The sequence below is a fragment of the Talpa occidentalis genome, unplaced genomic scaffold, assembly GCF_014898055.3.
Source record: "Talpa occidentalis isolate TD23 unplaced genomic scaffold, MPIMG_talOcc4v2.1 talOcc4.16, whole genome shotgun sequence".
Lineage (NCBI taxonomy): Eukaryota > Metazoa > Chordata > Mammalia > Eulipotyphla > Talpidae > Talpa > Talpa occidentalis.
The window spans coordinates 78,154,199-78,182,052 of NW_023601653.1; the positions used below are offsets into that span (position 1 = coordinate 78,154,199).

The window sequence follows — 27,854 nt, forward strand, 5'->3', positions numbered from 1 at the left end:
AGTTGGGGGGGGACACACAGGAGAGCAGCCAAAGTCTAACATTCTTTCTGAGGTCAGTTTCTTCCTGAGTTGTCAAAGAAAAAGAAAAATGGCAGTTCTACACATCTTACAAAAATAAGAGGCCTAAAATATTAAACAAGCTACATTTCCGGGGCTTCCCCCTCAAAAACAAAAAAGAAACCTTCTTTGGGTGCTTTTTCCTTGACCCACCCAACCCCCCACACACACACACCCTCCAGACCCAAGGTTTCAGCTGGGTGACCCGCGGGTCCCTGCCCGTCCTCGTCCTCGGTCCCGGCGGGACACAGAAGCGCAGAGGGGGGTGTAGGGGAAGGTGGGGGGTGGGGAGCAAAGATAAAGAGGGCGAGAAGGGGAGGGGGGCGGGTCAGTTTGGTTAGTGCCAAAGCCTGGGGGGGCAGAGAATTACCCGGGACGAGAAGGGGGTGGGGCTGGGAGCTGGGGGGAGGAGGGAGCCGTTCCGAGAGCGAGAGCGAGGAGACGAAGGGATTGTGGAGAGAAAGCTGGGGTTCCTCAGCCGTCGGCGGGGCCGGGGGAGCCTCCCGTCCACAATAAATAGGGAACACCTGAGTACACCGCGCATATGGCGACTCTCTGCCTAGCAGAAGCGTTTTCCTTCCACGAAAAAACATCCGTCCACAGCCCCCCCCCCCCACCAGCCCTCGCCGGCGCCCCCGGGCGGCTCGGGGAAAGCCCTCCCGCCGCGGAGGGCGCGCGAGGCCGGGCGGGCGGCTCCCGGCGCGCCGTCAGTGTCCGGAGCCGTACATTTTGTCCCACTCCACGAACGAGTCCAGGTCTTTGGGGGAGGCCCTGGGGACCGCCTTGGCGAGCGCCGCCTCCAAGTCCTTGTAGGAGAGGGGGCGCTGCAGGCCCGCGAGGCCCGCGCCGGCCGCCGCCTGCTGGCACAGCTGCCCGAGCTCGCCGCCCGAGAAGCCCTGCGTGCCCTGCACCAGGGCCGCGAGCTCCCGCTCGCCCAGCGCGCAGCCCTGCCGGGCCAGGGCGCGCTGCAGGATCTGCCCGCGCGCCGGGCCGTCGGGCAGCGCCACGTAGAAGCGGAGGGCGAAGCGCCGGCGGGTCGCCTCGTCCAGGGCGGCGGGCCGCGAGGTGGTGCCCACGACCAGCACGCCGTCGGGGCCCGCGCCGCAGCCGCCGTCCAGGCAGGCCAGCAGCGGCGCCTGCAGCGCGGCCGCGGCGCCGTCGTCCCGGGCGGGCAGCAGCGCGTCCAGCTCGCTGATGAGCAGCACGGCGGGCGGGCGGCAGCGCGCGGCGGCGAAGGCGGCCTGGAGCAGGTGCGCGCCCTCGGCGGCCCCCGGCGCGGCCAGCGCCGCCCCCCGCAGGCGCAGCAGCGAGGCGCCCAGCTGCGTGGCCAGGCAGCGGCCCAGCAGCGCCTTGCCCGCGCCGCGAGGCCCGAAGAGCAGCAGCGTGCGCGGCGGGCCCGGGCCGCCGGGGTAGGCGGGCGGCCGCAGCAGCGGCCACACCAGCCCCTCCTCCAGCGCCGCCTTGAGCGCGCCCTGGCCCGCCACGTCGGCCCACTGCACCGGGGGCCCGCAGTCCACCATCTTGCTGGCCGCCAGCTCCAGGGCCGCCGCGTCCACGCCCTTGGGGGGCTCCGCCGACGGCACCGCGAAGGCCCCGCGCGCCGCGGGCGCCAGGGCGCGCTCCGGGAACTTCTCGAAGGGCTCGAGCTGAGGGCCGTAGACGGGCGCGCCCAGGGCCTTGAGGGCGCCGCCGCCCCCGTACTTGCCCGCCGGCTCCTCCGCGGCGCCCGGCGGCTTGGCGCGGAAGCCGTTGCCCCGGCACTCGCCGCGGTCCCCCGCGGGGTAGGCGGCGCCATCGGACGCCGGGGCCTTGGGCTCGTAGGCGAACTTGCGGTAGCGGCCCTCGGCGCCCTCGTCCGCGGCCTTGCGCTTCAGCGACACCCCGGCCTCCGCCCCCGGGGCCGCGGCGGGGAAGCCGTAGGGCGCGGGCGCCGGCCGGGGCGGGGCGGGCGCGGGCAGCGGCGTGGGCGCCGCCAGGTAGGGCCCGGGGGCGGCGGCGGGGCCGGGGGCGGCGGCAGGGCCCCGTAGCCGGGCTGCGCCGCGTAGCCCCCCGCGGGGTAGTTGTACAGGGGCCCCGAGGGGCCGTAGCCCGGGGGCGGGGGCTGCAGGAGCGCGGCGGGGGGCGGCGGGGGCAGCGCGGCGCTGGTCTGCGCGCAGTAGCCGGGGGCCAGGTAGCCGCCGCCGTAGCTCGCCGGGTACTCGGGCGCCGCCGACGGGCCGCCGCACGCATTGCCGGGGTAGAGGGGTTCAGGAAGGTTCCGGCTAAAACCGGGGAGCCCCCGAGGCCCCCGGAGGCTCCCCCGCTCCCCGCCTTGGCTCCCGGCAGGCCCTCGTGGAGGGAGGCCAAGGGGTAGGGCGGCTCTGGCCCTGGCCAGGGCTCGGGGTCCGCCTTGGCGCCGTTGAGGAAGGCGGCATCGCCGTAGCCGCCCAGGGCGGGGCGCTCGTAGGGCGAGTCCAGGACCCCGGAGTACTTCTCGGCGTAGCGCTTGAGGAGGTTGGAGGCGGTGAGGGCAGAGATGTCGTCGTGGGCCCAGGCGTAGTGGCAGCGCTGGCGACCCCCTGGGGGGAACTCCAACTTGTGGGCCGGAGAAGGGGTGGTCGAGGAGACGTCCAGGTGCTGCTCCGGCCACTGGTTGAGGGGCTGGGCGTGTTCTGGTGTCCAGTGCATCTTCGACAGAACTGTGGGCAAGAGAGAGAAGCGGCTAGTGAGCTCCTGCGGGGCCTCTGAGGACCCGGCCACCGCTGGCCACAAGCCAGCCCCTCGGCCGCAGCTCAGGACGGGCCGGGGGCCCAGCCCCCACCAGCCCACCTTCCTCGGGCACCCTTCTGGCACCAGATACACAACACCTGACTTGCCCCTCAGGCCGGGATTAAAGTCACCTGCAAATACTTTCCCAAGCACCAAGAGGGATCTGGAAACATGTCTGGCCCTAACTCATCCTACAGGCAATGAACATTACTTCTTCCTGGCCAGGACAGGCCTGGCCTCTGGAACACATGTAGTGCAGGGTCAGGCAACGGGTGGGAATAGTCAAACCGGGTGGACTTACTCAGTCATAGATGTCTGCTGCACGCCCAGCACTGGCAGGGGAGGCACTGGGACTGTGTGAGGGTGAGTGAGGCCTGCAGGGCCCTGGCCTAGTGACCCAGCAGTTGAGTCCTAAATGCTCAGTTTACCTCAGCCTTGCTTAAGGTCAAAGCAACCGCTAACTGTAGGAGACCCCATGCTCCCTGGGAAACCCCAGAGGCCTGCCCCGAGGTAGTCACTTCTTTCTTCTTGGTTTCTTTTCATCTCTACCTGATGGACGCAGAGCACCCGGCTTCCAGCCCCAGCCCTGTGCACGATGGCAGTGATCCCGGAGCAGCTGCGGCCACCCGCCTCCTTTTCAGGCTGTCTCACCCCAGTACAAAAAGATTGTTTAAGACAGACACCCTATTCCCGGGGAGGCAGGGCTTAGTACGTGCAATGCCGGTCCTAGAAAGTGGGTCACAATTTTGTCTCAGAGCTTCCCAGAACCAGCAAAAGAGGGGACAGGAGCAGACACACTCTGCAAAGTAAGAAACACTATTCCTCAAAGGAAGCAAGAAGGTTCTTGGCATAGAGATGCGGAGCTTTCTTGGACCTCAGCACACAGACCTGTGGGGCAGAATAAACAGTATCCTCTTAACTGCCTGTGCCATGAGCCTGGCAGACGTGTTCCACGGCTGCTTCTGACACTGTCCCTTGGCACTTAGTGAAAAGAGACTCAGCCTGAGGAAGGCACCGTCCGGCACGTGGCTCCAGTGAGTTGGCCTGATCTGAGGACAAAATCCCAAAGACTGAATGGACCCAGAAATGGTGTTTGCTGATCATTTCTCAAACCTGCGCTTGAGAAATGTAAGTTCACCTTCGAAGTTCACTATCTTTTCTGCAACACATTTTCATTGGCCAAATACTAAGTGTTGTGCCAGGCACGGGGCAGAGCGAATGGTGAATAGGATGGTTCAGCCAGGGGGAGGAGACAGGCAGACAACACGCTTTGTGAGGAGGGAAAATACAGGTGTGTGCCTAATGCTCGGGCTCGGGGGACATGCCACGTCTGCTTGAGAAGGCCTCGCCGGGGAGGTGGTGTCCTTAGAGACCCGGAAGGGTAAGGCAGGGGACCTCAAGCGCCTTCAGAGGAGCACAGAGACAGCAGAAAGCTTGGGCTGCACCAATGCATGTGCCCTAGTCCCTTCCTCAGGACACTTTACTGCCACCTTCTGGAACACTCATAAACCCACACGTCGGCCTTGTGTATGGCACAGATCTTGCCCTCTCAGAAGTCTCGCGTCAGTGACAACCCACCTAGCCATGCACTGCAAGCCTGGAGGGGGCCCAGGAGATCCCGGCCTCGGAAGCGGGCGTGTGGTGGAGAGGGTGGCAGAAGACGCTGAAAATAACCAAGTTGCTTCTGGGTTCTCCACAGTTGCCCACACCTGCGCCGCTTGTTGACAACACCACCTCCGTTGATCTCACTGCCCCCCCTTTTTTTTGGTTTAGATTTATTTTATTTATTTATGCATACAAGAGCTGGAGTGTAGGCCAGAAGTGGGGGGTGGGGGGTGAGAGGATTCGCTGGAGACAGAATGGGGAACAGAACAGGTGGATCTACTGAAATACACCGCTGAGGGGAGCAGCAGGTGAGACAGGAGAGGTCGGCTGTGCCATGCACCATGTGGGTCAGCTTCCCAGCTGGGAAATCAAACTCATGCTGCAGTGGCTGCCGATAGCTCTATAGTGCTGCGCCACCAGGGAGGCCCTCACTGCCTCTTATGCCTGCACCTGCTGTCAGTGGGAGAGGACAGGCTTTGAAAACGAAGTAATCTCATGCCCACTGCCCTAGGGAAGGCATCGACCAAAGATGTGAAAACTTAAAAGGGAAAATTAAGTTCTTAAAGTTGCCGTGCCTCCACCTGAGAGGTAATCCTGGCCACCCACAGCAAGAGGGCAGAGAGCAGAGACAGTAGGCCCAGGGGGGGGGGTGGGCAGAGCCGCAGCTCTCAGCTCCTGCCGAGAGGGGTCTCCAAAGAACAAGCATTGCCTGGCATCAAAGGGAACAATTCTTTGTGGCCATGGGGAGCTCCCTAGTGTTCTTGTTCTGCAAGGTAAAGTCAGAGTTGTACAAATGCAGATACTGTGTTATGACATGGACCCCAGACCTCTTTTTACTTATTCCCTGTTACCAGGGCTTTGCCCCCTTAAAATGGAAGAAAAAGATTAGACCTTCGCGGTGATTCTTTACCCGAGCATATGAAACTGGGGGAAGTGTCCCTTTTCCCTGTTCTACCCCCCCCACACACACACAGGAAGGAAGGCCCTGGTGCTGGACTTAACCCCACACATTCCCATCACCCCTGCACGACCCCCTCCTTCACCATATCCCTGTCATGCAGCGACCTCCCTGCCGCTCAAGCCCCCACCCTCAGGACCACACGCCGGGCCCTGGGCATCACAGGTTGCTCTGCCTCGCAGCTGTGACCTCCAGGAGCCCTCCTCTGATCCTCCAAACCTGTCCTCCCAGCACAACCCCCCCTGTCTCTCTACTCCGGGATTGCCCCTCCCTGGGGGTGGGGGGGCTTCATCTTCACACTGTTCACCTGACCTCTACCCACAATCCCCAAATACTGGCCCTTCCATCCCAGGCATGTCTCTCCCATTTTAGCAGGCGGCGCAGCTCGCTTCCCTCTTACTCTATATCTACACCCACTGCCGCCAGGAGGCCTAAGGGTCCAGCCACCCAGACCCTTGACCCGGCCTGACTCGGGCTGTGACTACAGAGCGCCAGGGTTAAGGATTTCTCCTCCCTACCCAGACCCACCCAAAGAGCAGGCTCAGCCTAGGACTGGAGGAGGCTGCCTGGCCTGCACACAGGCCGAGAACGCGGGCCCACGTGAGCCTGGGACACACCAGTGCAGGTGCTCACACCGCTGGACCCCACACAGACGGGCACGGCTGAGGGCGCACATGCGTATGTCCATGTGTATCTCCCTCCCGCCCCACCTCCTCTCTTTCTCTCTCACGTGTGCGTGCATACACACACACACACACACACACACACATACACGAGTCTGATGGAGACTCAGTAGAAAAATTCAGGGTGGCAGGTCTCCCAAGGACAAACACCAGAGGTGGGGGTAGGGATGGTCTTAACTTACACTAAATCTCTGTGGAAGTTTCCAGGAATCTAAGGTGGGGTCAAAAAAGCTCTTCAGCCAGAGGTGGGGGCAGAGAGGATATTGATCATAGAAGACCAAGCCAACCTGACCCCAAGGGATAAATGCCATATGCAAAACAGCCAAAGAACTGTCCCTTTCCCCGCAAACCTGCGTCCGATAAGCATTCACATCCCCGTGCTGAGCACTGGTCCCTACTTGGCTCTGTGGCCTTCCCTGGGGGTGCCAGGGACTCTGCAGGTCCTGGCAGCCAAGAGCCCTCGCACACACAGAAAGCTAGAACTTCCCTTCACTCTACCCAGACTCTACCTTCAAATTCATAGATGATCAATGAAGAGTAGTGGAAAGAAAAACTGGATGCGAGGGTAAAGAATTCCTTAAGCCCCTTAATTCCTTAAGAGTTCAGAAGTTGGGCCTCCCCGGTGGCGCAGCGGTTGAGCGCTGGGTTGCGAAGCGGCCCGCAGCCTCTGCAGCGCCGGTTCAATCCCTGGCTGCTCCCCGGCCACTGGAGGAGGGTCCCACATGGCGCGCAGACCTCTCCTGCCGCCCGCTGCTCCCCTCAGCAGTGGACTTCGGTCCTTCTGCCTTCTCTGCTCCCCGCTCTGGCTCTGGTGAATTCTCTCACCCTCCAGCGCTTCTGACTGTACCCAGTGCTTGTATAAATAAATAAATTAATTAAAATAAAATAAAATAAATCTTTAAAAAAAAAAAAGAGTTCAGAAGGTCTCCAGGATCAATGAGAGAGCAATTCAGCCTTCACAAATGGCCAAAGCATTCTGTGCCAACTTCTCCCCACCTGGACGATGCCAAGGGTACTGTAATACTTTGATTTACAACATGAAAACTGTGTTTAGTCTTTGTCCACTGTCCCTGGCTCACAGCTCCCAAAATACTAAGCCTAAGAGCAATGGGAATATTTTTTGCTATAATATTTGGTCTATTGTCTTCATTTTTGGAAATAGCCTCAGAGCAGTACAGGTGAGGTGGGCATCTTATTATGCATTAGCCAACCCCTTTCAGTAACACCGGAGTACTTGTTAAGATGTGATTTTGGGGGCTTCCCTGGTGGTGCAAGGGGTGTTAAGATGCAACCTATGAAGCTAACCACAGCCACTGCAGCATGAGTTCGATCCCCGGCCAGGGAGCAACCCACATGGCACAGCAGACCTCTCCTGTCTCCCCGCTGCTCCCCTCAGCAGTGTATTTCAGTCAGTCTGCCTCTTCTGTTTCTCACTCTGTCCCTGGTGAATCCTCTCACCACCCCCCCATATCTGGCCTGTACCCCAGCTCTTGTATGCATAAAAATAAAATCTTTAAAAAAAAAGATGTAAGTTTTGGAAAGACCCTCTATAACCTAAGGATGAGGCCTGGTTCCCAGAGGAACCAGCCAAGATGAGAGGTTAGAACACACACACACACACACACACACACCCCAGAGAGGAGAGAACCTGGGGGTGGTTTTTAGTCGGCAGTGGCCCATGATTTCATCTGTCATGCCTGCCTTTTGGGTTTTTTTTTGTTTTTTAAAGATTTATTTATGCATACAAGAGCTGGGACACAGGCTAGAGATGCGGGGGGTGAGAGGATTCACCAGACACAGAGCGGGGAACAGAACAGGCAGACTGACAAAATACACTGCTGAGGGGAGCGGCGGGCAAGGCAGGAGAGGTCTGCTCGCCATGTGGGTTGCTCCCTGGCCGGCCGGGGATTGAACTTGTGCTGCAGAGGCTGCGGGTCGCTTCATAGTGCGGTGCTTAACCCCTTGCGCCAGCAGGGAGGCCCACGCCTGCCTTTTGAAGGCTCCACAAAACCAAGAGGGATGGGGCTTGGAGAGCTCCCAGGTTGAGACCCGTGGACGGGCCGGGAGAGGGGCGCGCGGGGTGTGGAGGTGCCATCCTTTCCCACATGCCTCGCCCTGTGCGTCTGGAACCTGCTTAACAAACTGGTAATCGAGTGAGTAAGTTGGCTCCGTGGGGTCTGGGAAGAACTCCGGCGGCGAAGCAGTCGAGCCAGAGGCTGCACGTCGGCAGGAATATGCCGCTGGCCGGGCGGGGAGGGGGAGGTCGGCTGGGCCTGGGGACGTGACAGCATCCCCGGGAGACAGTGTCAGGACTGAGTTAAAATATAGGACCCCCGAAATCGCTCTATGTGTGGAGACGCCCGTGGAGTCCAGCGTGACGCAGTGGGGGAGGGTAGCGAGGGCGAAGGCAAAGCAGAGCGCTCCCCCACGCAGCTCCTAGGTGCGCCCCCACCCTGGCCAGGGACCCTCCGCGCCGTCACTGTGACCAGAAGCCAGAGGCCCAGCCCCCCGGCACCTCCGCTCAGGCATCCAATGAATGAGACGGCGTCTTGCTCCCAGGAACCCCGGGAGAGTACAACTGATCAGGGTGCACGGGAAGTGCAGCCGCAGGGGCCACCCCGAAGGAGGCTCTGACACCCCTCAGCCCTTCCCCAGCTTAGCCGGCTCAGAATCCCACCCGCCGGCGCGGGCAGGCAGCGAGGGCTGGACGGAGCGGGGCTGGGGCGGGACAGGGAGCGGGCGGCCGTGTGGCGGCTGCAGGCCTGAGTGGAGAAGGAACTCCTGGGCGAGCTGCTTGCGCCTCGGGCCTCCATTATCTGGGCCCGGGACGAGGCGGGTGGAGAGCAGAATCCCATGGTTGGGCTCGGGTGCAGATGGCGCCCGGCTGCGCTCCCCGGCTCCCACAGGCCTTTCGTCTCAAGCTTTTTGCCTGTTACTCACAACTGGTGCCCCAGGAGTCTCTGCCGCCTGGCAGGACTTGAACAGGGCTGTTCCCCCATCCCTCGGGCCCTGCCCCGTCCTGCCAACTTTGTCACCCCACTCGGGAGGAGAAGGAGGGGTGACAAGAAGGCTTCAGAGGACCGCTAACCCCTCCACAGCCTTGGCACCCCTCGACTGCCTCTTCCCCCAGTGAACAGACACGATCAGACACGCAGAACCTACCCCAGAGACCCTGCCCGTGGACTCTGCGGCCCGGCACAGCCTAGAGTGTGCGGGGCGCACTAGATGTTTAAGGGGCAAACCAAAGGCTGCCAGAGAGAGGCAGGCCCAGAGCGCAGCCTGCACAGACGCCAGCCCGTTGGCTGCACGCGCTGTCCTGTAGCAACACCTGCCCCTCCAGCCAGCAGACACTGGCATCGCGCCTGCGGTGGGCTGGACCTTAGAGGCCAGTACCGACTCCAACTGAGGCCCATCCTCAGGGACGCTCGTCTGACAGGAAGACAAGGTGAACTTGGTCATGACCAAAGAAAGGCCGGGATGGAGGAGGGGAGAGGAAGGCAAAGACACACGCAGGTGGCCTAGGGGTTAAGTCTCAGCGCTATCACCACTGCAGCCTGAGTTCGATTCCCAGCCAGGGAGCTACCCACATGGTGCAGCAGACCTCCCCTGTCTCCCCGCTGCTCCCCTCAGCAGTGTGCTTCAGTCAGTCTGCCTGTTCTGCTCCCCACTCTCTCCACCTATTGCTTTCTGCTGCTGCTTACCAAAAAAACAGAAAGCAGTTTATAGGTTCCCTACGCCGACTGATCCTTCTATTCTCTCTCACCCATTTCCAGTCCCGCTCACAGCACCCCAGCCACCTCTGTGCATGACCACATTGTTCTCGGCTCAGCAGCACTAGACTCAGCTAATCACCCCACCCGTCCAGAAACTTCACTGGCTCCCCTCGCCCCTCTCCTCAGCCTCTGTCCAAGCTTCCTTTCAACCTCCCTTCTGAGCCCTGCTGAGCGCAGGCCTTGGCGCTTCTCTCCCCTATCCTCAGTCCCGCCATCCGGTCTCCTGACCTTGGCCATGGTCTGTGCGTGGAGGATAAACATGCTTCTCCAGCCCAGATTCCTCCCTGCCCTCCCCGCTGGCACATCCTTTCTGACACCTCCACTCAGATATTTAATCGGCACAACAACATGTCCAACAATCGAATCCTGACTTCCCTATCCCACCCGCACCTCCGCCTCCCCTCCTCACGCCTCAGGAAGTGGCAGCTTCATCCTTTCCAACTGCTGCCAGAGCCCTTGGGCTCATCACTGACGTCCCTTCTACATCCCAGACCATCTAACCAGACTGGCCGTGGCATCAGAATCTGTCCAAACCACCACCTCTCCTCCCACCTCCAGTGCCCGCCCCCCGTCTGCATGACACGTGGCTCCCCCTTCATCTCCCCATCCGTGTCCCCGACGCCCTCTTCTCAGCAGGGCAGTTACGATGGTCCATGAAAATAGGGCGCCTACCCAGCTCAGCTCACTCAGAATAAAAGCCAGAGTCCTCGGTGTCGTCCAGGTCCAAAAGAATCTGCTTCCCTTACCCTCAGGCCTCCCCTCCAGCCACACCGGCTTCCCTGCTGCCCCACACCGGGCCCTCACCTAGCTGCCCTTGGCCTGCCTCCCTCTGCGGGGTCGAGACACCCCTCTTCAGAGCCAGCCCCTCCACCTGATCCCGCCGCTCACCATAATCTCACCTGCTCGCTGCTTTGCTCTTTCGCTCACTAGGAAGCCCCACTGGAGCGGGGACTTTGTTTCGCTCACTGTCATGTCCCAAGCACCTAGGGCAGTGCCTGGCAGGGGACAGATTCTTAGCCTGTAGGAGGGACGGACAGATGGACGGATGGATGAGCAGAGAGCCTTGAAATCGCCTCTTGAGCCAAACAAAGATGAGAAGCAGGCCTTTGAGCCCACATGGAATGGTGGTAAGAGGCAAAGCCAAGACATGCCCTCGGGAGTGGCTAGGGGTGTCTCGTGACACCCCGAGGAAACGCCCATCCTGATCTGGCTGGAGCTGAGGGGCTTCCACGCCAGCCCCCAGGGATTCCACCTGACCTTTTTTTTAAAAATCTTACTCCTTTCTTCCCCGAGTCAGGCCTCTGGGCGAGGACAACAGGGGCGATGGATTTCCCATCAAAGGCCACCGGACACATGTTAAAGAGATCAGGGCCCTCAGGGTCCCACTTTCTCAAGGTAGTGAGGCCTCCCCGCCAGTCTGGCTCCTCTGGGGCCAGGGGTGGGGGTGTGCTCTGGCCCTGGACTCCTCTCCTCATATGTCAAATGCCAAACAGCAGGAGGCCAGCCTGAGCCAGGCTGGCCAAGTGGGCCCCCATCTGGGCCGTGTGCAGCGCTGGGGGAAGGGAGAGTGCAGAAATCCCTGCCTGTGTCCGCGGTCAGGGCCACAGACAAGCTGTGACCATCTGTTGTCGTCTTGAGAGGCCAGTCCAGGGGCCCAGCACCCTTGAGGATAAGCCTTCCTTTCTCCCAGCTTTCTAGTGTTTGCAAAGAACTTTCACAGCGACCATTCGGTGTTACCCTCACCACTTCCCTGTCAGGCCTTATTCTCCCATTTTATAGAAGAAGAAGAAAGGCTGGTGTGATTCTCTCAAGGTTATGACTAGTAAGAGGGGAAGCTGGGACTCTCAGTCCATTCCGCCAGCTCTTCCCTGCCCAGGCCTGGGCCACGTGCCTGGGTGCCATGCACAGGGTCCTCACAGGGCTATGCTTTCGGGCACAGCTCCAGTCCAATGGTGCCTCCTCCCCCTCCGCTTCCAGGAAGCCTTCTGGGACTGACACATCCAAGGAAGTGCCGAGGATACCCCAACGTCTGGAGCTCGTGCAGCCACTCCTGTCCTGCTCTGGGCTATTGGCCTGCCTCTGGGTGTTTGTTCCCCTGATGACCCAGAACCTCCTAGGGCTAGTACAGCCACCCACCAGAGCAGATGACTCCCCATCGGGGCCGTCCGACGGGCTGTGGAGGGAGCACTGTATGCTGTGGAGAGCTCTGCTCCAGGTCCCGAGGCCAGGAGGGTCAGAACTGGGATTTGCACCCAACAACTTGGCCTTGACTCTGAATACAGCCTCCAGTCCTGTGGCACCCACTAGCCACAGGTGGCTGGTTAAATTTAAATCATTAAAAGTGATTCCTTAGAAATTTAAATTACTATTATTCATTTTAAAATAAAGGTTTATTATTAAATTAAAATGTCAAGTCCTCAAAGGCACAGGCCACATTTCCAAGTGCCCAGCAGGCAAGCATGGGAGCGGCTGCGGGTTGGACAGCGCTGGGCCGGCCCAGCCAGGCCGCATCCTGGAGCCTCGCGCCGCACTGCAAGACTTTGCGGCCTTCTCTGAGCTTGAACGGAGCCTCCCTTCTTAGGTCTCCAGGTGGACTTCCTTAGACTCGGTCTCCCCTCCTCAGGATTCCCAGGCAGGACCCCAGCTGCCCCGGGAGCCCAAAGGGAGGCCAGGCGGGCGGGCTAGCTGGACCGGCCTCCCACCAGCCCCGCCCGTCCAGCCCGCCTGCCCGCCTGCCGCCAGGAGCTGAAGGGGAAGGAGGGGGCGCCGAAGGGGAGAGGATGGCAGGACAGGGCAGTTTGTCATCTGGCCCTGGGGGCTGTGTGTCCTTCCCTCCCCCCTCAGCTGTGCCACTCTCCTCCCCCTCTGGCCTGCCATCCTCATCCTCACCCAACCCCAGGACAGATGGGGGCCGGCGGGGAGGGCGAAACGTGACCACAGTGGAAGCAATCTCAAGTGGTCACAGAGTCTGGGGGGCCCAGCTGTGTCCCCTGAGGCTTCCTGTCCCTCATGTCTAGCCTCGCGTGGCCAGGCCGGGGCCAACGTGCAGCTTCGGGAGGGGAGCGGGTGATTTAGGAGTCTTGGGGTAGGCTTAGGAATCTGCTAGGTGCCGGATTGTTCCAGGAGACACAACCTCTGTCAAAAATGCAGTCACTCATGTGGCCACTCATCCGTCCCTCCATTCAGCACCCGGTGAGCAAGTTCCCACGGTGTGGTGAGGAGTGAGAGGCTCTGAAGACGCGCAGGTGGGCTCCCTGAGCAGCCTGACCAGGTAGGGGCGCAGCTTGTCCTGGGCGTGATCCTGGTTCCAGGCTAGGTAGAGAGCCTTTGTTTCTGCCCAGTGGCCTGAGCAGGATGGACACCCCCAACCCCTCCCCTCAAACAGAGGCACGCACTCCCAGCTGCTGCCAAGAACCCCCCCCTCCAAGGTCTCTCCGGCCAATCACAGTGCAGAAGGGGAAGTCCCACTGCCCAGCGGGCCCCCAGGGAGTGTATTAGCACATTTGAACTGCTCAACCCGCAATGACAAAGCCTGGGGCCTTGGGAGGAGACGCAGCAGGAGGGGTGAGGGCCTGTGCGAGTGTCCCCCCCACACACACACTCCTAGGGGAAAGCTCCAGTGTCCCCCCCCCACACACCCCTAGGGGAAAGCTTGAGACTAGATTAGGCATTCTGGGGCACAGAGGAATTTGGGGGCCCCAGCTCCAGCAGTGACTAAGCGAGCCATAAAATCCCAATTTACACACTCACTGATCAAACGGCCCCTTACTCCCCCAGGGAGTTGGGGGTGGCTCCTGGGCTTCCCCTGCTCTGGCAGAAGGTCCCCGGGAGTCAGGAGCTGGACTCTGGCCAGGCTCCCAACACTGCATCTGCAGACTCATCCCAACTGCAGCCCCCATGAGGTACAGCCATCCCCTGGGCTTGGGGACCTGCCTGGAACCCCTGCCCTTGGCTGCCTTTTGGGGGGTGCCTGCCCCAGTGGTCATCTTTGTTTGCCCTAATGAATGGCAGCTTTTCTCTCCTGTGCTGGGGTTGTCAGGCCGCCTTCAGCCTCGTCAGCACTGCTAATCACTTTCCCAGCTCTGAAGCCCTGTTTCCTCGCCACCCCTTCTCTCCAGCAGCCCCTGCAGGTTTTCTTGGACCCTCCGGGTGTTATAGCTGCCCTGAGCCCTGCCCCTCCCCCCCCCACTAGGCCATATCCAAGAATATGGACTGCAGTGTCCTCTCCCCCTTCTCCCTGGAGACACCAGGAAGGGGGAACTGCCCTAATATTTATTTATTTTTTTAAAAAGATTTATTTATTTATTTAGGCATATAAGAACTGGGGTTCAGGCCAGAATTGTGGGGGGTGAGAGGACTCACCAGAGACAGACTAGGGAGCAGAACAGGCAGATCGACTGAAATCCACTGCTGAGGGGAGCAGCGGGAGAGACAGGAGAGGTCTGCTGCACCATGTGGGTAGCTCCCTGGCCGGGGATCGAACTCGTGCTGCAGAGGCTGCAGAAAGCTTCATAGGTTGCAATTTAACCCCTTGCACCACCAGGGAGGCCCTGCCCTAATATTTATTGCCCTTGCTCCTTCCCACACAGAAAATACAATTTATCTTTACCTGCCTAGATTTTGTTTGCTTCACTTAGGCTCCTTGAAATTTCAGCAACAGAAAACCCTTCCGGTTAACAAGCAGGGTTCTCTTTCGAACCAGCAGTACCTCTGGGAGTTCCAGGCTCCCAGCCACCAGCTTCTCAGTGAAGGGTGTCCAGACTGATCTGTTGCTCCCTGCTGCCTCCGGCTGTGCTGCAGGGAGGAAAGGCAAGTGCAAGGGGTCCTGCAGGCCAGAGAGTTGCTCTAAAGGCAGCACAGCACGCCCCTCCCAGCAACCTCTTCTCACTTCTTGTGCGACCTGGACCAGGCTAGGGACAGACTTCAGTTCCAAGTCCCCAAGAAATGACAGAAAGGGATGGGAGGGTTACCCTGTCTGCTTTCCAGAAGGTCCAGAGGCCAGGCTGTTATCTTCCAGAAGCCACTGCGCACTGGGCTGAGGCTTGGTCTCCGTGATCATAAGTCCCCACGGCTGGCTGTTTGGCGGGGACTGCAGCCTGTTCCACTGCAAGACACGCCCCTCCCTTCTCCCCTTCCTAGCCTTCCCTGGCTGCTCCTGGGACTCCATTAGGGACTTGACATCAGGCTGACTGGGATTAGGGGTCTCTGAGCCCACCCTAGCAAGCCCAGGGGTCCATCTGGAAATCATGGCCCCACCTCACTCCCATGACTCCGTCCTAGCCTGACCCCTGGCCCCTCTGGCCTGTCCTGGGCCAGCTCTCACCAGCTCCTCCTCTGCCAATAGAGGGAGGAGCCCAGGGCCCGGCTGTGCCGCCCCCCACCCCCACCCCGCGTGCACACGCACAACTCTGTCACTTAGGAACTGGTCGCATGACCCTTCAGGTTCCCTTGAGATCCCACCACACCAGATCCACTTCATCCTGAGCCACATTTTTCATCCTCCTTGGGAATCTTAGAGGGGGGTTAGGAGTCTGGGTGAGAATCCTTAGGACCCCCTGGATGCCCACCAAGACCTCAGACTCAACACACCAGGGAGAACAAGTCTGCCTTCTCTCTGCAGAGTCCCTTCTCCCAGGCTGGCGACCCTGGAGGCCCTGATACCTCTTATAGCCTCCACCCATCCTGCTGGCCTGAGCCCCCGAGGCGCTCTCTCCCACAGCCACAGCTCTCACGTCTCCCACCACTGCTGCCCACATCTGACCTCACTGCCCAGCCCCCCAGATCCGCACGGCGGCAGGGCTGGGCCTTCTGTCCGACACACAGACTCAGCCCCACGGACCACTGAGTGGACGCAATCCTGAGCCTGGCACAGAGGTGGATCGCTTGTCCTTCCTTCCAGCCTCAGACCCTCAGCCATTCTGGCCCCTCCAGCCATATCAGCGGCCGGGGTGACCCCAAGTTATTACATCACTTGGCCTTAATGTCGCTGACTGCCTCCCACAAGAGGGCTCAGTTGACGTCACCTGTGAGACTGAGCTCCCCACTCCCTTCCCTGCCCCTGGGCCTTTGCACAGCTTTCTCTAGCCCAGCAGCCCCTTGCTATTCCTTTCCCCACCAAATCCCCTCCCTCAGAAAACCTGATTCAACGATGGTGGGTGGTCGGAAGAGCAGGGTCTTCAGAGCACTTTTCTACTGTAGTAATAGTAGTTCTAGGTCATTCCTCTTTTTAAAGATTATTTTCTTTGTCACTGAAGCACAGAGATTTGCAGTCGAGCCCTATGCTTTGCCCCAGCAAGTGTCAACATCTCTGAGGGGCCCAGCTTCTCTCTACAGTGTGGAGGCAGGAAGAGGGCCTCGGTGAGCAGGTACGCCCGGTGGGGGGCAGGAGGGAGGCCATGGCTACTGCTCAGCTTGGGGACCAGGCTTCCCAGGCTGGGCACCCCCTTCCCAGCGCGTGTCTCCTTGAGGGGCTGGGGCTGCTTGTCCCTCAGGACTAGGCCCTGCCTGGGTGTGGGGTGGAGGGTAGGGCTCTTCGTCCGTTTCCAGTCATCAGCCCCTTTTGCAACCTGGTAAGACAGTGTCCTGTTCTCAAAAAGTCCTTTTCTGTGCATAGGATTAAAATGCATGGGTCCATGTTATTTATCAGTGATGCCCCTGTACAGCTGAGGGGCATAAAATATGAAAAGCACATGGGGCTACAGGGGAATCCATGACCCTGGAATACAGTTCGAGCCTGAACTCCTCAGGGGCACGGAGCACAGGTCTTAGTCCCCCACCCCCCCACAATAGGATTAGGACCCAAGGTTGACTTGAGTCAGTTTGGGTGGCCTGTCACCTCCAAAAAGCCTGAACTTTAAAGCCTGAGTGATCCCGTGTTCCCGACCCCAGGTCTGTCCCCTCCCTGGGAGCAGGGGTGGGCATGAGGCTCCCTCAGGACCCAGCCTGAGCAGAGGCATGAAGCAGGTCCAAACAGCCCACCTGGGCGTCCCCAGGGCTGTCCCTGCCCCCTTGACACCCTCCCCAGCCCCAGGGGTGCTGAGGTGAGTAACTCAAGCTATGCGGCCTGGCCGGTCTACCTCGGTGTGAGTGGGCAGGGCTGTCCTCAAGGGGGTGCCCCCTCTACCCCTGCAGGACCACAGAAACAGAGAGAAAGAGAAACTGGGGTAGGGTGCCATTCCTATCTGTCAGTCCCACCGGAAGTAATTCCTTCTGTCTGTCTGTCTGCTGGGCATGGGGTTCCGACAGGCGCGTGCAGCTCTTCTCGAAATGACTTGGCTCATTGAAGCCTTACAGTGACCCTAGAAAGCAGGTGGAAGGGGTCTCCCGGAGGAGAAAGGAGGCACGGTGAACTCGCCTAAGCCCCCAGCGGGGGAGCAAGCGCCGCCACCCGGGAGCAGTCTGCCTTCTGGTGCTTTCCAGCCTGGGCTGAGCAGCTGAAGTTGCCATGCAGCAGCCAAGGAAGCCAAGGTATCCGTCTATCCCGCCATCCCCCACTGCCCCCCCCCCCCCCGAGCCCTCACTCCTCAAACTGCAACCCCATACTCAGCCACACCCCAGAACTTAGCACGTTCCAAAGTAGTTCTGTGGAAACAAATTCACCCCTGCAGGTCTAAGCCCCCTGCGCTGGTTATGGGCACTGCCACACCTGAGGTGAGCGAGGGGAGAGTCGGGACGGTGGGCAGCTGCAGGCCGCACTCGTGGACAGGAGACGCCTGAGGGCCGAGTGCCCCCAAATACCTGAAGCTCTGTTCCAGCAGCCTGTGCAGCTTGGCGCAGCGCCCCCTCCCCAAAAGAGGGGCATCCTCTCTGGCAGGTGGGTGGCTTAGGTCCCTGTCTCTAAACGTGCGGGTTGTCTCTAGAAGTGATGAGCTCCCCCTCAGCAGAGGCTGTCATCGAGGGGCCACTTGCGGGCAGGTGCAGAGCTCTTCCCACCGCTGCAGTTTTTCTGGGCATCCCCACTTGCATGTATAAAAAGCACCACAAACCCAATAAGCTCCACACTGAACTCCTGTCCCTCCATCCTCCAGCTACCTTGCGTACCCCATTGAGGTAGCTCCTTCCTCCCAACAAGGGGTTCAGACCCTAAAACTCCAGCCTCAAGAGGACTACAATATGGCAGACAGACTCCGAATGTCCCCTTCCTAGAGGAGTAGGCCTGGTCCCTAGAGAATGCTCCTCTGAAGGGCAGGGGGTTGGGGGCGGGGGGTAGAGGTGATTTCCAGGGCTCCCAGAGAGCCCTCCTGAGTCAAGAGAAATGCATTAAGATGGGGGGGGGGTCTTTTTTCAATATAACCTAAATCCTACCCATTTTTCTTTCATTGGCCTAGAACGAAGGCTGAGCACCCAAGGGCTAACCAGCCCAGTCAGCAGCCGTGGACTCTCCCACGGCCACGGCCTCCCAGGGAAACTCAGTCTCCTTGGCTCCACCAGTGATGCCAGGGCCTGCTGTCCAGTCACTGGCCTTTCCCCTCCCACCCAACCTGCGCCCTCGTGCGCAGGCCACTGCTCAGCTCACGCGCCTCCAGTGGCTCTCTCCTACGGAGGGAACACGGGGAGAGTCTGTCTCCCGACCTCATGCTTCCCAGCTGACTCACAGGCTCCTTGAAGTTGGGACCACGTCAGAAAATAAGGGTCGTTGGACAAATGACGGGTCTGGCACAGGCGGGGGCCTGCCAGGTGCACCGTGCATGTGGCCACACTTCATGCCTGTGGCAAAGCAAACCAGGGCCCAGGACGCACTCTGGCCTTCCCTGTCCATGTGGGAAGCCGAGGGCTGTTAAGGGAGACTGAGGAGTGAAAACCCACTCAGGGCCTGTATGTCGGTACCCAGTAAGGGCAGGGAGTCTGAACGACCCGGGAATTCTGGCGGGTCGCCCTCCGGAAGCCGGCTGCGGTACGCCTGTGTTATGTTGGGGCCTAGTAGATGTGCAGTAGGGTTTTGTGACAATTTCATCCCATACCTCCCTGGTGAATCCCCATGTGGTACCCAACCCGGCCAGGGCCAGGAGGCTTGATCTGTCAGGACGCGGGAGGAGGGGAGGTAGATAAGTTTCCTCTCCCAGATTCCCGAAGTGATCAAGCTGGTTCTCCCCTTGCCAGAGTCCTGAGCCCACCCACATCCCAACTCTACCTTGGAGGGAGCTTCCAGGTGGCCCAGGTAAACCCTGCCGGAGCCAGAACAGTCACACACGTGCTCCCACACCAGAGGCGGGTCTAAGAATCCCGGGATCTGAGTCGCTGAGGGTCACCAGAGGTAGGTGTGTGCTTCAGAGGCAAGAGGATACACTATTTGAAGCCAGAGCCTCTGTCAACTATGATCTCACTTTTTCAAAAGAAGAAATGGAGACCCAGATAGAGCGATGTCTGCTTGCATCATTACACCTGGTGAGTGGCAGGTGTCCTCGGAGCCCAGGGCCTGGCTTGGAGTGGGGAGGTGGGGGGGAGCATGACTTATCAGCATAAAATGGGGTGGGGGTTCACAGCCCCATGGAGATGGGCCTGTGGCTAGTGCCCAACTTTTTTTTTTAAGATTTATTTATGCATACAAGAATTGGGGTACAGGCCAGAGATGTGGGGGCGGGGTGAGAGGATTCACCAGAGACAGAGCAGGGAACAGAACAGGCAGACTGACGAAATACACTGCTGAGGGGAGCAGCGGGCGAGACGGGAGAGGTCTGCTGCACCATATGGGTTGCTCCCTGGCCGGGCGGGGATCAAACTCATACTGCAGAGGCTGTGGATTGCTTCATAGTGTTGTGCTTAACCCCTTGCGCCCCCAGGGAGGCCCCCCAACTCTTATTCACTGAGAATTCCTCACCCACCCCACCTCCAGTCCTGGGATAAACTGCAAAGCTGACAGTGTCCATATCCAATACAGTCGTAAGGCAGTTTCGCTGCGTGCCTCTCCTTGACTGGGCCGGCGGGGAAATACTGGCATCAACAGCAGTTGCAGCCCTGAGCTCTATGACCCATATTTCTGACTAAGTCCTCACAGGCCCACATCATTCAAGAAGAACTCAGGTGTCCAGCTCCCAGCTCCTGCCTCATCTATTCCTCGTGATAATGCTATGAGGTGGGCGCCATTCTTAGTCCCATTGCAGGGTTTGGTAAGTACCACGTGAGCGTTGGCTATGATTCGTTATTAAAATGCTCGGAGAACAGCTAGGCTCTCTTGCCCCTCCCCCTGATTCCCGGGGACAGACAGATCCTGGAGCAAACAAACCCCGGGTATCTTCTCTCCTGGTGACACACTCAGACCCGTGCCCTGCCCAGGCAATGCAGGCCTCACCCAGCATCCCTGACCCCTTGGCTCGTGTCACCCCCCTGTCATGGAGTCAGCGCTGAGCGTGGGTCTGAAACCTGGGCTCCCACCCAGCGCTGCCCTCCGCACATGAAGGGGGCTGGACTGGAGCGAGGGCTTCTTGATGTAGGGCTGCCAAGTGCTTCCGGGGGGCCCTAGAAGCCTCGAAAGCAGAAGGCAGTGTCTGGTGTCAACTGATGGAAGTGGAGTTTTCTGGGATGGCTTTTGTGCTTTCCTCGGAAGGGTCTGTAACTCAAACAAAAGCCCTGGACCCCCAGAACGCATAATTTTGAAGCGCCCTCCCAAGGCTACCATTCCTTATAAACTCCACTCCCATCTTCCGGAGGCTCGACCTGTCGGGACCTGGAGGAGGGGAGGTAGGCAAGTTTCATCTCCCAGATTCATCTGCCAACTCCGCTGCCACTCCAGGAAACTCAAGTTTCTTGCTTTTCTGCAACACGATGCTTCAGACCCAGCGCCCCACAGCACGGTGGGCCCCTCCGCCTGCTCTTCCTTACTAGGCCGCCAGCGCCGGGAGGCAGGCAGGACCAGCCCAGGGCTGAGATGCAGAAGACGCCCGCGTACCTGGTGGCCAGGCTCGTGCGGTTCGCCCCCTGCCCACGACCTCTGCCCGCTGGCAAGTGGGGGCTTGGCGTTGCTGACCACAGGTGCTCCCGAGCCTGGGGTTCGCCTCTCCCTACTGCAGTCCTAGAACCTCGCCGAGCCACACGCCTGCTGGGAACCTGGTTTTCATTAAATCGGGTAAGGGAGTCATTAACTGGCAGCCAAGTCAAGAAGCAAAGTTCTGCTAGAAGACACAGGGAGGGTACGGGAGTCCAGCCTGTCCCCTGCCCTCCCCGGCTAACCAAGAGGCATGGGGTGGGAGGGCAGGCGGGAGTGGGGGGCAAGGAGGCTGGACTCCTAAGGGTCCACCACTGCAGCAGTTAGGAGCTGGGGTGGAGCGTGGGGCAGTCGCGGCCCAGATAATAAGCAATTGTTAATGTGATCCATATGGATCCTGACTGGTCTCTCTGTTTAACGGGATGATAATGGCAGGGGAAGAATGCTGGTCTGTGGAGAAAGGAAAGGACAAAGTCCTCCCTGGACTTGGGGGGTGGGGGAGGGTCAGCACTGTGAAGGAGGAGGAGACCCACCCAGGGGTCTCCACCCACCCGGGAGGACGGAGCTGTTTGCTTGAAAGTGGCCAGTTCCCATGCTTGGCAGGCTGTCCTGACAAAACCCTTTTTATTCAGCCAGCAAATATTTACAAGGCACCCAGAAGGTGCCAAGCCCCGTGCCAGGCGAGGTGGGGGCGAGGTGCAGGGAAGTAGGTGCTCCACCTCTGTCCTCCGGGCGGCAAAGCCAAGTGCGGACCGGCCACAAAGGCTGGAGGGAGGCACAGGTGCAGGCCTGGGGCACAGGGCAGGGGCGAGGGGTAAGAGCCGGGGGCTCTGGAGGCTGCATGGAGGAAGTGTGGCATCCGAGTTGGGCCCTGAAGAATGAGGAGGCTGTGGACGGACGGGGACAATGGGGAAGGCATTCGGCGGAGGGAACAGCCAGGCGAAGGCAGAGAGGCGTGAAATTGCGTGGAGAGAGGCTGAGATCTCAGCAGTAAAGCTGGGGGAGGGGGCGGCGCAGGGAGGGGATTCTTCTCCATAAAAAGCCCGGTGGCCATGGATGACCAGGAGGACGGCAAGAAAGGGCTCGGGAACGCGGCGCCGCTGCGGGTCCTGCTGCCCTGCCCGCCGCCGGCCTGGCCCCTGGAAGGGGCGCTCCGGGCAGCTCAGCCCGGCCGCGCCTCACACCACACTTCGCAGGCCTGCGGGGCCGAGGCCGGGGCCGGCCCCACGCCCGCGCCGGGCCCGCTCCTCCTCCCGGGACAGCCCGGGCGGGGAGGTTGTGCGCGCCCGGCCGGGAGCGCCTCGGCTGCCCCGCGCGCTGACGTCCCTTCGGCCCAGCGACCCGGAGCTCGAGCCCCAGGAGAGGCCGGGGAGCGCGGAGCAGCCCCTCCAGGGTGGCCACCGCGCGCACCGACGGAATCGGGGGAACCGGTGGAACGGGGTCCGTTCGGGGCGGGGGATTTACGAGGCCTGTCACCCCGGCCGGCCCGGCCGCGCAGGCCCCCCCCTCCCGCCCCAGGAAGTCCCGCCCGGCCCCCGCCCCCCGGCCCCCCGGCGCCCCAGCCCCGCGCGTGGGTCTCCCGGGGCGCGGGCGCAGCGGGGACGGGCTCCCGGCGGCTGCCCGAGAGGGGCGCTGGGCACCCCAGACGGGCCGCGTCCAGGAGGATGCGCGGGCGGCGCGGGCTCGGGGCGGCCGGGGCGCCCTCCGCGGGGTCGGAGTTCCCCGGACCGTGGCACCCCCTGACCCGCCCCCGAGGCGCCCCGGGGCGGGCGCCGCGCCCCGACCCCGAGAGGTGCGCCCCCGAGCTCCCCGCGCCCGAGGACGACCGCAAACATTCTTGCGTCCTCCATTCTCCTCCAAATCAGGTCTCCATGGAGACGAGGCCCGGCCGGCTGACAGCCCACGGCCTAATCCTGATTTAGTGACCGTCCCTTTAACCGCCCGCCCACCCCCGCGCTCGGGGCGCGGCGCGCTCCCCAACGGGAGCCGGGGGCGCGGGGCCGGGCCGGCCGCGCCAGCCGAGCACCTACTGTGCGCCCCGCCCGGGGCCGCCCGCGCGGGAGCCCAGCGGGGACCCTGGGGTGCGCCGAGAGGCCTCCGGAGTGCGAAAGTTTGAGGGTGTCCCTGGCGGCCGCGGCCGTGGGCGAAGGTAAGCGCAGCGCCCCGCGACCCCGCGACGGGGCGGGGGGCTCTCCGGGCCGGCGGAGAAGAAAGGGGGGGCCGCGGGCCCGACGGCCTCGGGCTCCTGTCACCGCCCGTCACGCTGTCGGGGACTCGCGGGCCGCGATCCCAGCCCCCACCCTCCGGCTCAGGGGCCGCCGGACAAAGACCTGGCGGAGTGGGAGGGGCCTGGGCCGGTCCCGGGCTCCGGACACGGGATCCTGCGGGGACCCGAACCCGCAGATCCTGACGCCCCATCCCCCATCCCGCAGGCTCACCCCGAGCCGGGGCCGGAGCCGGCCGCAGCGGCCTGCGCGCCCAGGGGAGCGGGGAGCGGGGAGCGGGTGCCCAGCGCGGCCGCAGCGGCCCTCGCTGCCCCCGGCCCCCCGGGAGGTGACCCTCGCGCCCACGCACTCGCTCGGGGCTCCGCTGGCCTTGCCCTTCGACCCCGGCTGGCTGCACCCCGCGGCCCCCGCCCCCCGGCCCTCGCGCGGCCCCGCGCCCGCGGACAAAGCTCCGGACACCCCGGCCGGGCGGTCACCACCCCCTGACCCCGGCGCCCGCGCGCGGCCCGGCCCCCGCCGGCCCCCGCCCTACCTCGGCATCCCGGCCGGTCCTAGGTGAGCGTGCGGGGCGCGGGGGGGTCCGGCCCCGGGGTCGGGGCGCGGGCCGGGGGCGCCGGGCCGGAGCCGGGGGACCGCGGCGCTCACCATTCTGGAGCCGCTGCTGCCGCGGCTGCTGCAGCCCCCGCAGCCGGGATCGGGACTGGGCAGTGGGGGTGGCCGGACAAGGGGCCGCCCCGGCTCCCCCCGCGGACCGGACCCCCACCCCCACCCCGCCTCCCCTCGCCCGCCCCCTGCGCCCTCCCTCGCAGCCTTTGCTCCCCTCCCCGCGGGCGGCCCCTCCCTCCCCTCCCGGGCCCCGCCCCTCCTCCGGCCCGCCCCCCGACGCCCTCCCCGCGCCCCCACCTCCCCCGCCCCGCCCCGCCCCGCCCCCACCTCCCCGGGCTCGCCCGGCCCCGCCCCTCGGCCCCTCGGCGCGGCCGCCCCCGCCCGCCCCCGCCCGCCCCCGCCCGCCCCTCGCGCTGAAATAAATTAGCCGCAGAGAAGGGAAAAGAGCAAATGACCCTCGGCGCGGAGAGTGTCCTTGCGCCGCTCTCGGCCCGCCCCCGCCTCGCCCCGGCCGTCGGGGCGGGAAGTTGGGGTGGGGGGGAGGCCGGGCCAGCCGGTAAGGTTTGGGGAGCGGCCCGCGGAGCGGGAGGCCGGGCTCGAGCCGCGGGCCGGCCGAGGTGTCGTCGGGCGGGAGCGGCTTCCTCGGGCGACGGCCCAGGGGAGGGCGGCCGGCCTGGCCCGCGCACCGGCCGCCCCAGACCCGCGTCTCCTCCAGCTCCCTCGCCCCCCGAACCAAAAATCCTTGTTGCCCCAAGCTGGCACCCCTTCCTGCTCCCACCCCCGAGGAACTGGGCTCTGCTGAGTGCCAGGCTCGACTGCGTTGGGGTGGGGGCTGCCTTGGGGTGGGGCCCACCGCCCGGCAAGCCTCAGCTGGGCACTGCTGCCTTTCTGAGGGGCTGGGCGCGTGGAGGAGCCCTGGGCCTGGGCAGGAGGAGGTGGGGTGAGGCGGGCATCCTTGGTCTCCCCGCGAAGGCAGCATTTCCTCTGGGCCAAGCAGGCGGCAGAGTGGAGGGTGAAGGCGGAGGGTGGACCCCAGGCCTGTGGTCTGCTTGCAGGTGGCCAGAGGCACTCGGCGATGGGTGCGTTTCTCTCAACAGATACGTGCTGAGCTCAGAGTCTCGTCTTTTCCAAGCAGTGGACGAGGGCCTGGGGACATCCCTGAGAGTCCCAGAGGCACCTGTCTGTCCTCGGAGCGCCCCGTTCAAGGGTAGACAGAATTCAGTGAGATACTCCAGGGCCAGGCTTGAGCCGGGATCCAAGCTGCAAAGGGAGCCGGCAGGGACAGCAGCCCCTCGAGGAGCCCCTTTTGCCCCCAAAGGATGAAGGGTCCAGATGAACTTCCTGGAAGAGAAGTTCACAGCCCAGAGGGGCCCAGGACAGACTGTATTTCCACCCAAGGGTGGTGCTTGAGAGTCCTTTCTCCTTTTGGCTTTTGGGAGCTGCTCCCTCCCTGAATACCAGTGGGACAAGGTTGCCAGTGTCCCCCGCTCTTAGGCTGCAAGACAGCACTGTCCTGTGTTTTGCAGAATTCTAACCTCCCCCCCAACACACACACACATACACACACACACACACAGAGCCCCTGCTCCTGGCGGCTTTGGAGTGTCTTTTTCCCCCTGTGGAGGTTCTGTTAAGGAAGGGGAAGGCCCTCAACAGTTCCCATGTTTTCCCAAGCACACACTGCAGCACAACCAGCACCAACCTCCCTCTCCACTCCACACTGGCCCAGAACCACACGACAGCAGGGGGAAGGATTTGTCCAGGCTCAGAACGCTAGGGCAGCCTCTGGCTTCGGAACTGGAAAGGCAGCATGAAGGGGACCATGGCCTGCACTCAGGAGAGCTCCGCCTCTTGCGGAAGGGACAATACCAGGATAACAGGTAGAAGCAACTTCTCAAGTGTGTCTCCACAGCGGAGCTCCTGAGACCCAGAGACAAGTAACACAGTTGGGGGCGCACAACCAATCTGGATCTAGAACCCACTGTGCTCTTTCCCCTTCACCTGTCAGGCTCCCTAAGTGCCAGGCTGGAGGCTAAAGGAGAGGTCAATGTCCACATAAATGGAGTGACCTCAACCAGCAGAATTAGTGCCAAGAGGCCAAGACTGGCACCATGGAGCACTGTGACTAGGTGCCCCTGTGGGCCACACTCTGCCAGGCTCCATGCCGCCCTGCGTGGGTGACAGGAGTGGGGTGAAGGAAGGACTTGAGCATGCATTGCCCTGGAGCAGGGGTCCAGTTCTCTGTCATCCCCCAGAAGCGCAGAAGAAGAGGCCCTTCCAGTGCTCGCAGGGAGGACAGACAGCTGGGAGGATGGGTCAGCCTGCTGGAGATGGCCTTTGAGGGGGCTCCCCAAGGAAAGCTCCGTGTCTTCTAGGTGCTGATTTTTTCCTAATGTGCACACTGGCATGGTCACCTTAAGGGGTTCAGTTAGCAGGTGGGGATGAGGTTAGTGTCTTCACCCCTCAGTCCCTCATCCTGCCCCAGTGCCCAGGCAATGAAGTGTGGCTCCCCCTCCCTAAGCTCATTAAAGTCCTGTTAATACATCAATCAGCTTTCTGGGCTGAGGAGCACTCAGTCCTGGCAAATGGCCCTTCATCATGTTGCTACTTCTTGCCCTCCTGAGTGGGCCCCCGGGGGTCTGTTCTCTGAGGATGCTGCTGACCCCTCTCCTGGCTGTTCCCAGTCAATGGGCCTGGATCCTGAGAGGCCCCTGCTGAGGACAGGCTGGTCAGACTGGTCCTGTGATTATTCCACAGGGAGGTCAAGTGCCCAGCAATGGATTGGATAATAATGGTGCTAATGATGGCAGTAATGCGGGGCTGCCGAGCAGGCCCTCCTGTCTGAGCCATGCGCTTGTGTCCCATCTAGGGTGGAGAATCCCCCCCCCACCCCGCCCTGCTCCCAGAGAAGGCAGGTGCTTGTGCCTGGGGGGCCTGCTGCACTTGCAGGGCTGGGGGGGATCTCCCTGGTCCGAGGCCTTGCTGAGACCATCCAGAAAAATAACCAGGGCAGCCCAAAGAGAATCATCCTTTCAGGTTTTGAAGGGAGGTTGGAGAGTTGGAATGGAAGCCAGAGCGAGAGGGAGGGAGGTTGGAAGGGAAGTGGGGGGAGCAGGTGGGGTGGGGAGGAAGGAAAGAAAAGTGGCCCAGGGAAGGAGGGGAGGGGGGAAAGGAAGGGAGAAAGACAAGGGAGAGAGGAGGAAAGGGTGGGAGACCCTCTCTTTGTGGTCTGCGGATCGGCCACTCAGGAGTCATTAAGAAGCAGGAAAGGAAGGAAATGTGTCCTGATGTCCTGGTTGGGGGATTGGGGTATGTGCCCTGAGGACCACCCCACTCCCCCCACCCCCACCCCCCCGCAGCTGGCTGCTACACCTCCCCGCCCCCAGCTCTGGCTGCTCCCGGGAGCCTGCCCCAGCACCCCCACACTCCTGACTGCTAGACCAGCCTTGTCTTTCCAGTGAGCTCAGCCTGTGTCTGGGTCCTGTCCCCACCCGCAGCCAGGCTAGGGACTCTTTTTTTTTTTTTTTAAAGATTTATTCATCCATTTATACAAGCACTGGGCACAGTCAGAAGCGCAGGAGGGTGAGAGAATTCACCAGAGGCAGAGCGGGGAGCAGAGCAGGCAGACTGACTAAGAGATACACTGCTGAGGGGAGCAGCGGGAGGCAGGAGGGGTCTGAGCGCCACGTGGGACCCTCGCCAGTGGCCGGGGAGCAGCAGGGGATCAAACCGGGGCTGCAGAGGCTGCGGGCAGCTTCACAACCCAGCGCTCAACCGCTGCGCCACCAGGGGAGGCCCAGGCTAGGGACTCTTTAGAGCCCGTGAGAATTGAGAAAAAGTGTCTCTTCCTCACAGATCCAAGCCAGATCACCCAATACTTGGTAGGGGGAGCTGGGGCTGACTACCAGTACCTCCCTCTCCCATAAGGGATCCATATTTGGGGAGCCTGGTATACCCACATCTGAAATCCTCACTCTACACCTGGCTCTGCCGTTTGGTCTGGTCTGTGAGCAGAAGCACACTCACCCCACCCTCATGCAGCAGCACAACACCCCAAACAACTGTCACCCACCATGTGACATAATTACAGCCCCCCAGAGCCTCTCACTAAGCACCCACACCTTTTTAATACACATCTCTCCCCTGCTCCTGCTCCGCGGAGGGCGCTCCCATTCACCCTGCATAGCCCAGTTGTCTGTCCCTTCGTCTGTAAGTCCTGCCCTAATGCCTCACCCCCAGCAAAGGTCATAGTTCCTGCTCCAGAGATCTCAATCTTTT

General features: G+C 61.7%; 1 protein-coding gene across 1 annotated transcript; it reads right to left on the reverse strand.

Annotated features, from left to right (window-relative positions):
* Window positions 1-753: 753 nt before the first annotated feature.
* FIGNL2 (fidgetin like 2) lies at window positions 754-12,307 on the reverse strand. Its single transcript, XM_037514771.2, is given in 4 exon segments — window positions 754-2,041; window positions 2,044-2,316; window positions 2,319-2,735; window positions 10,724-12,307. Coding segments are annotated over 4 exon segments (2,268 nt in total). The 5' UTR covers window positions 11,025-12,307; the 3' UTR covers window positions 754-764.
* Window positions 12,308-27,854: the final 15,547 nt, after the last annotated feature.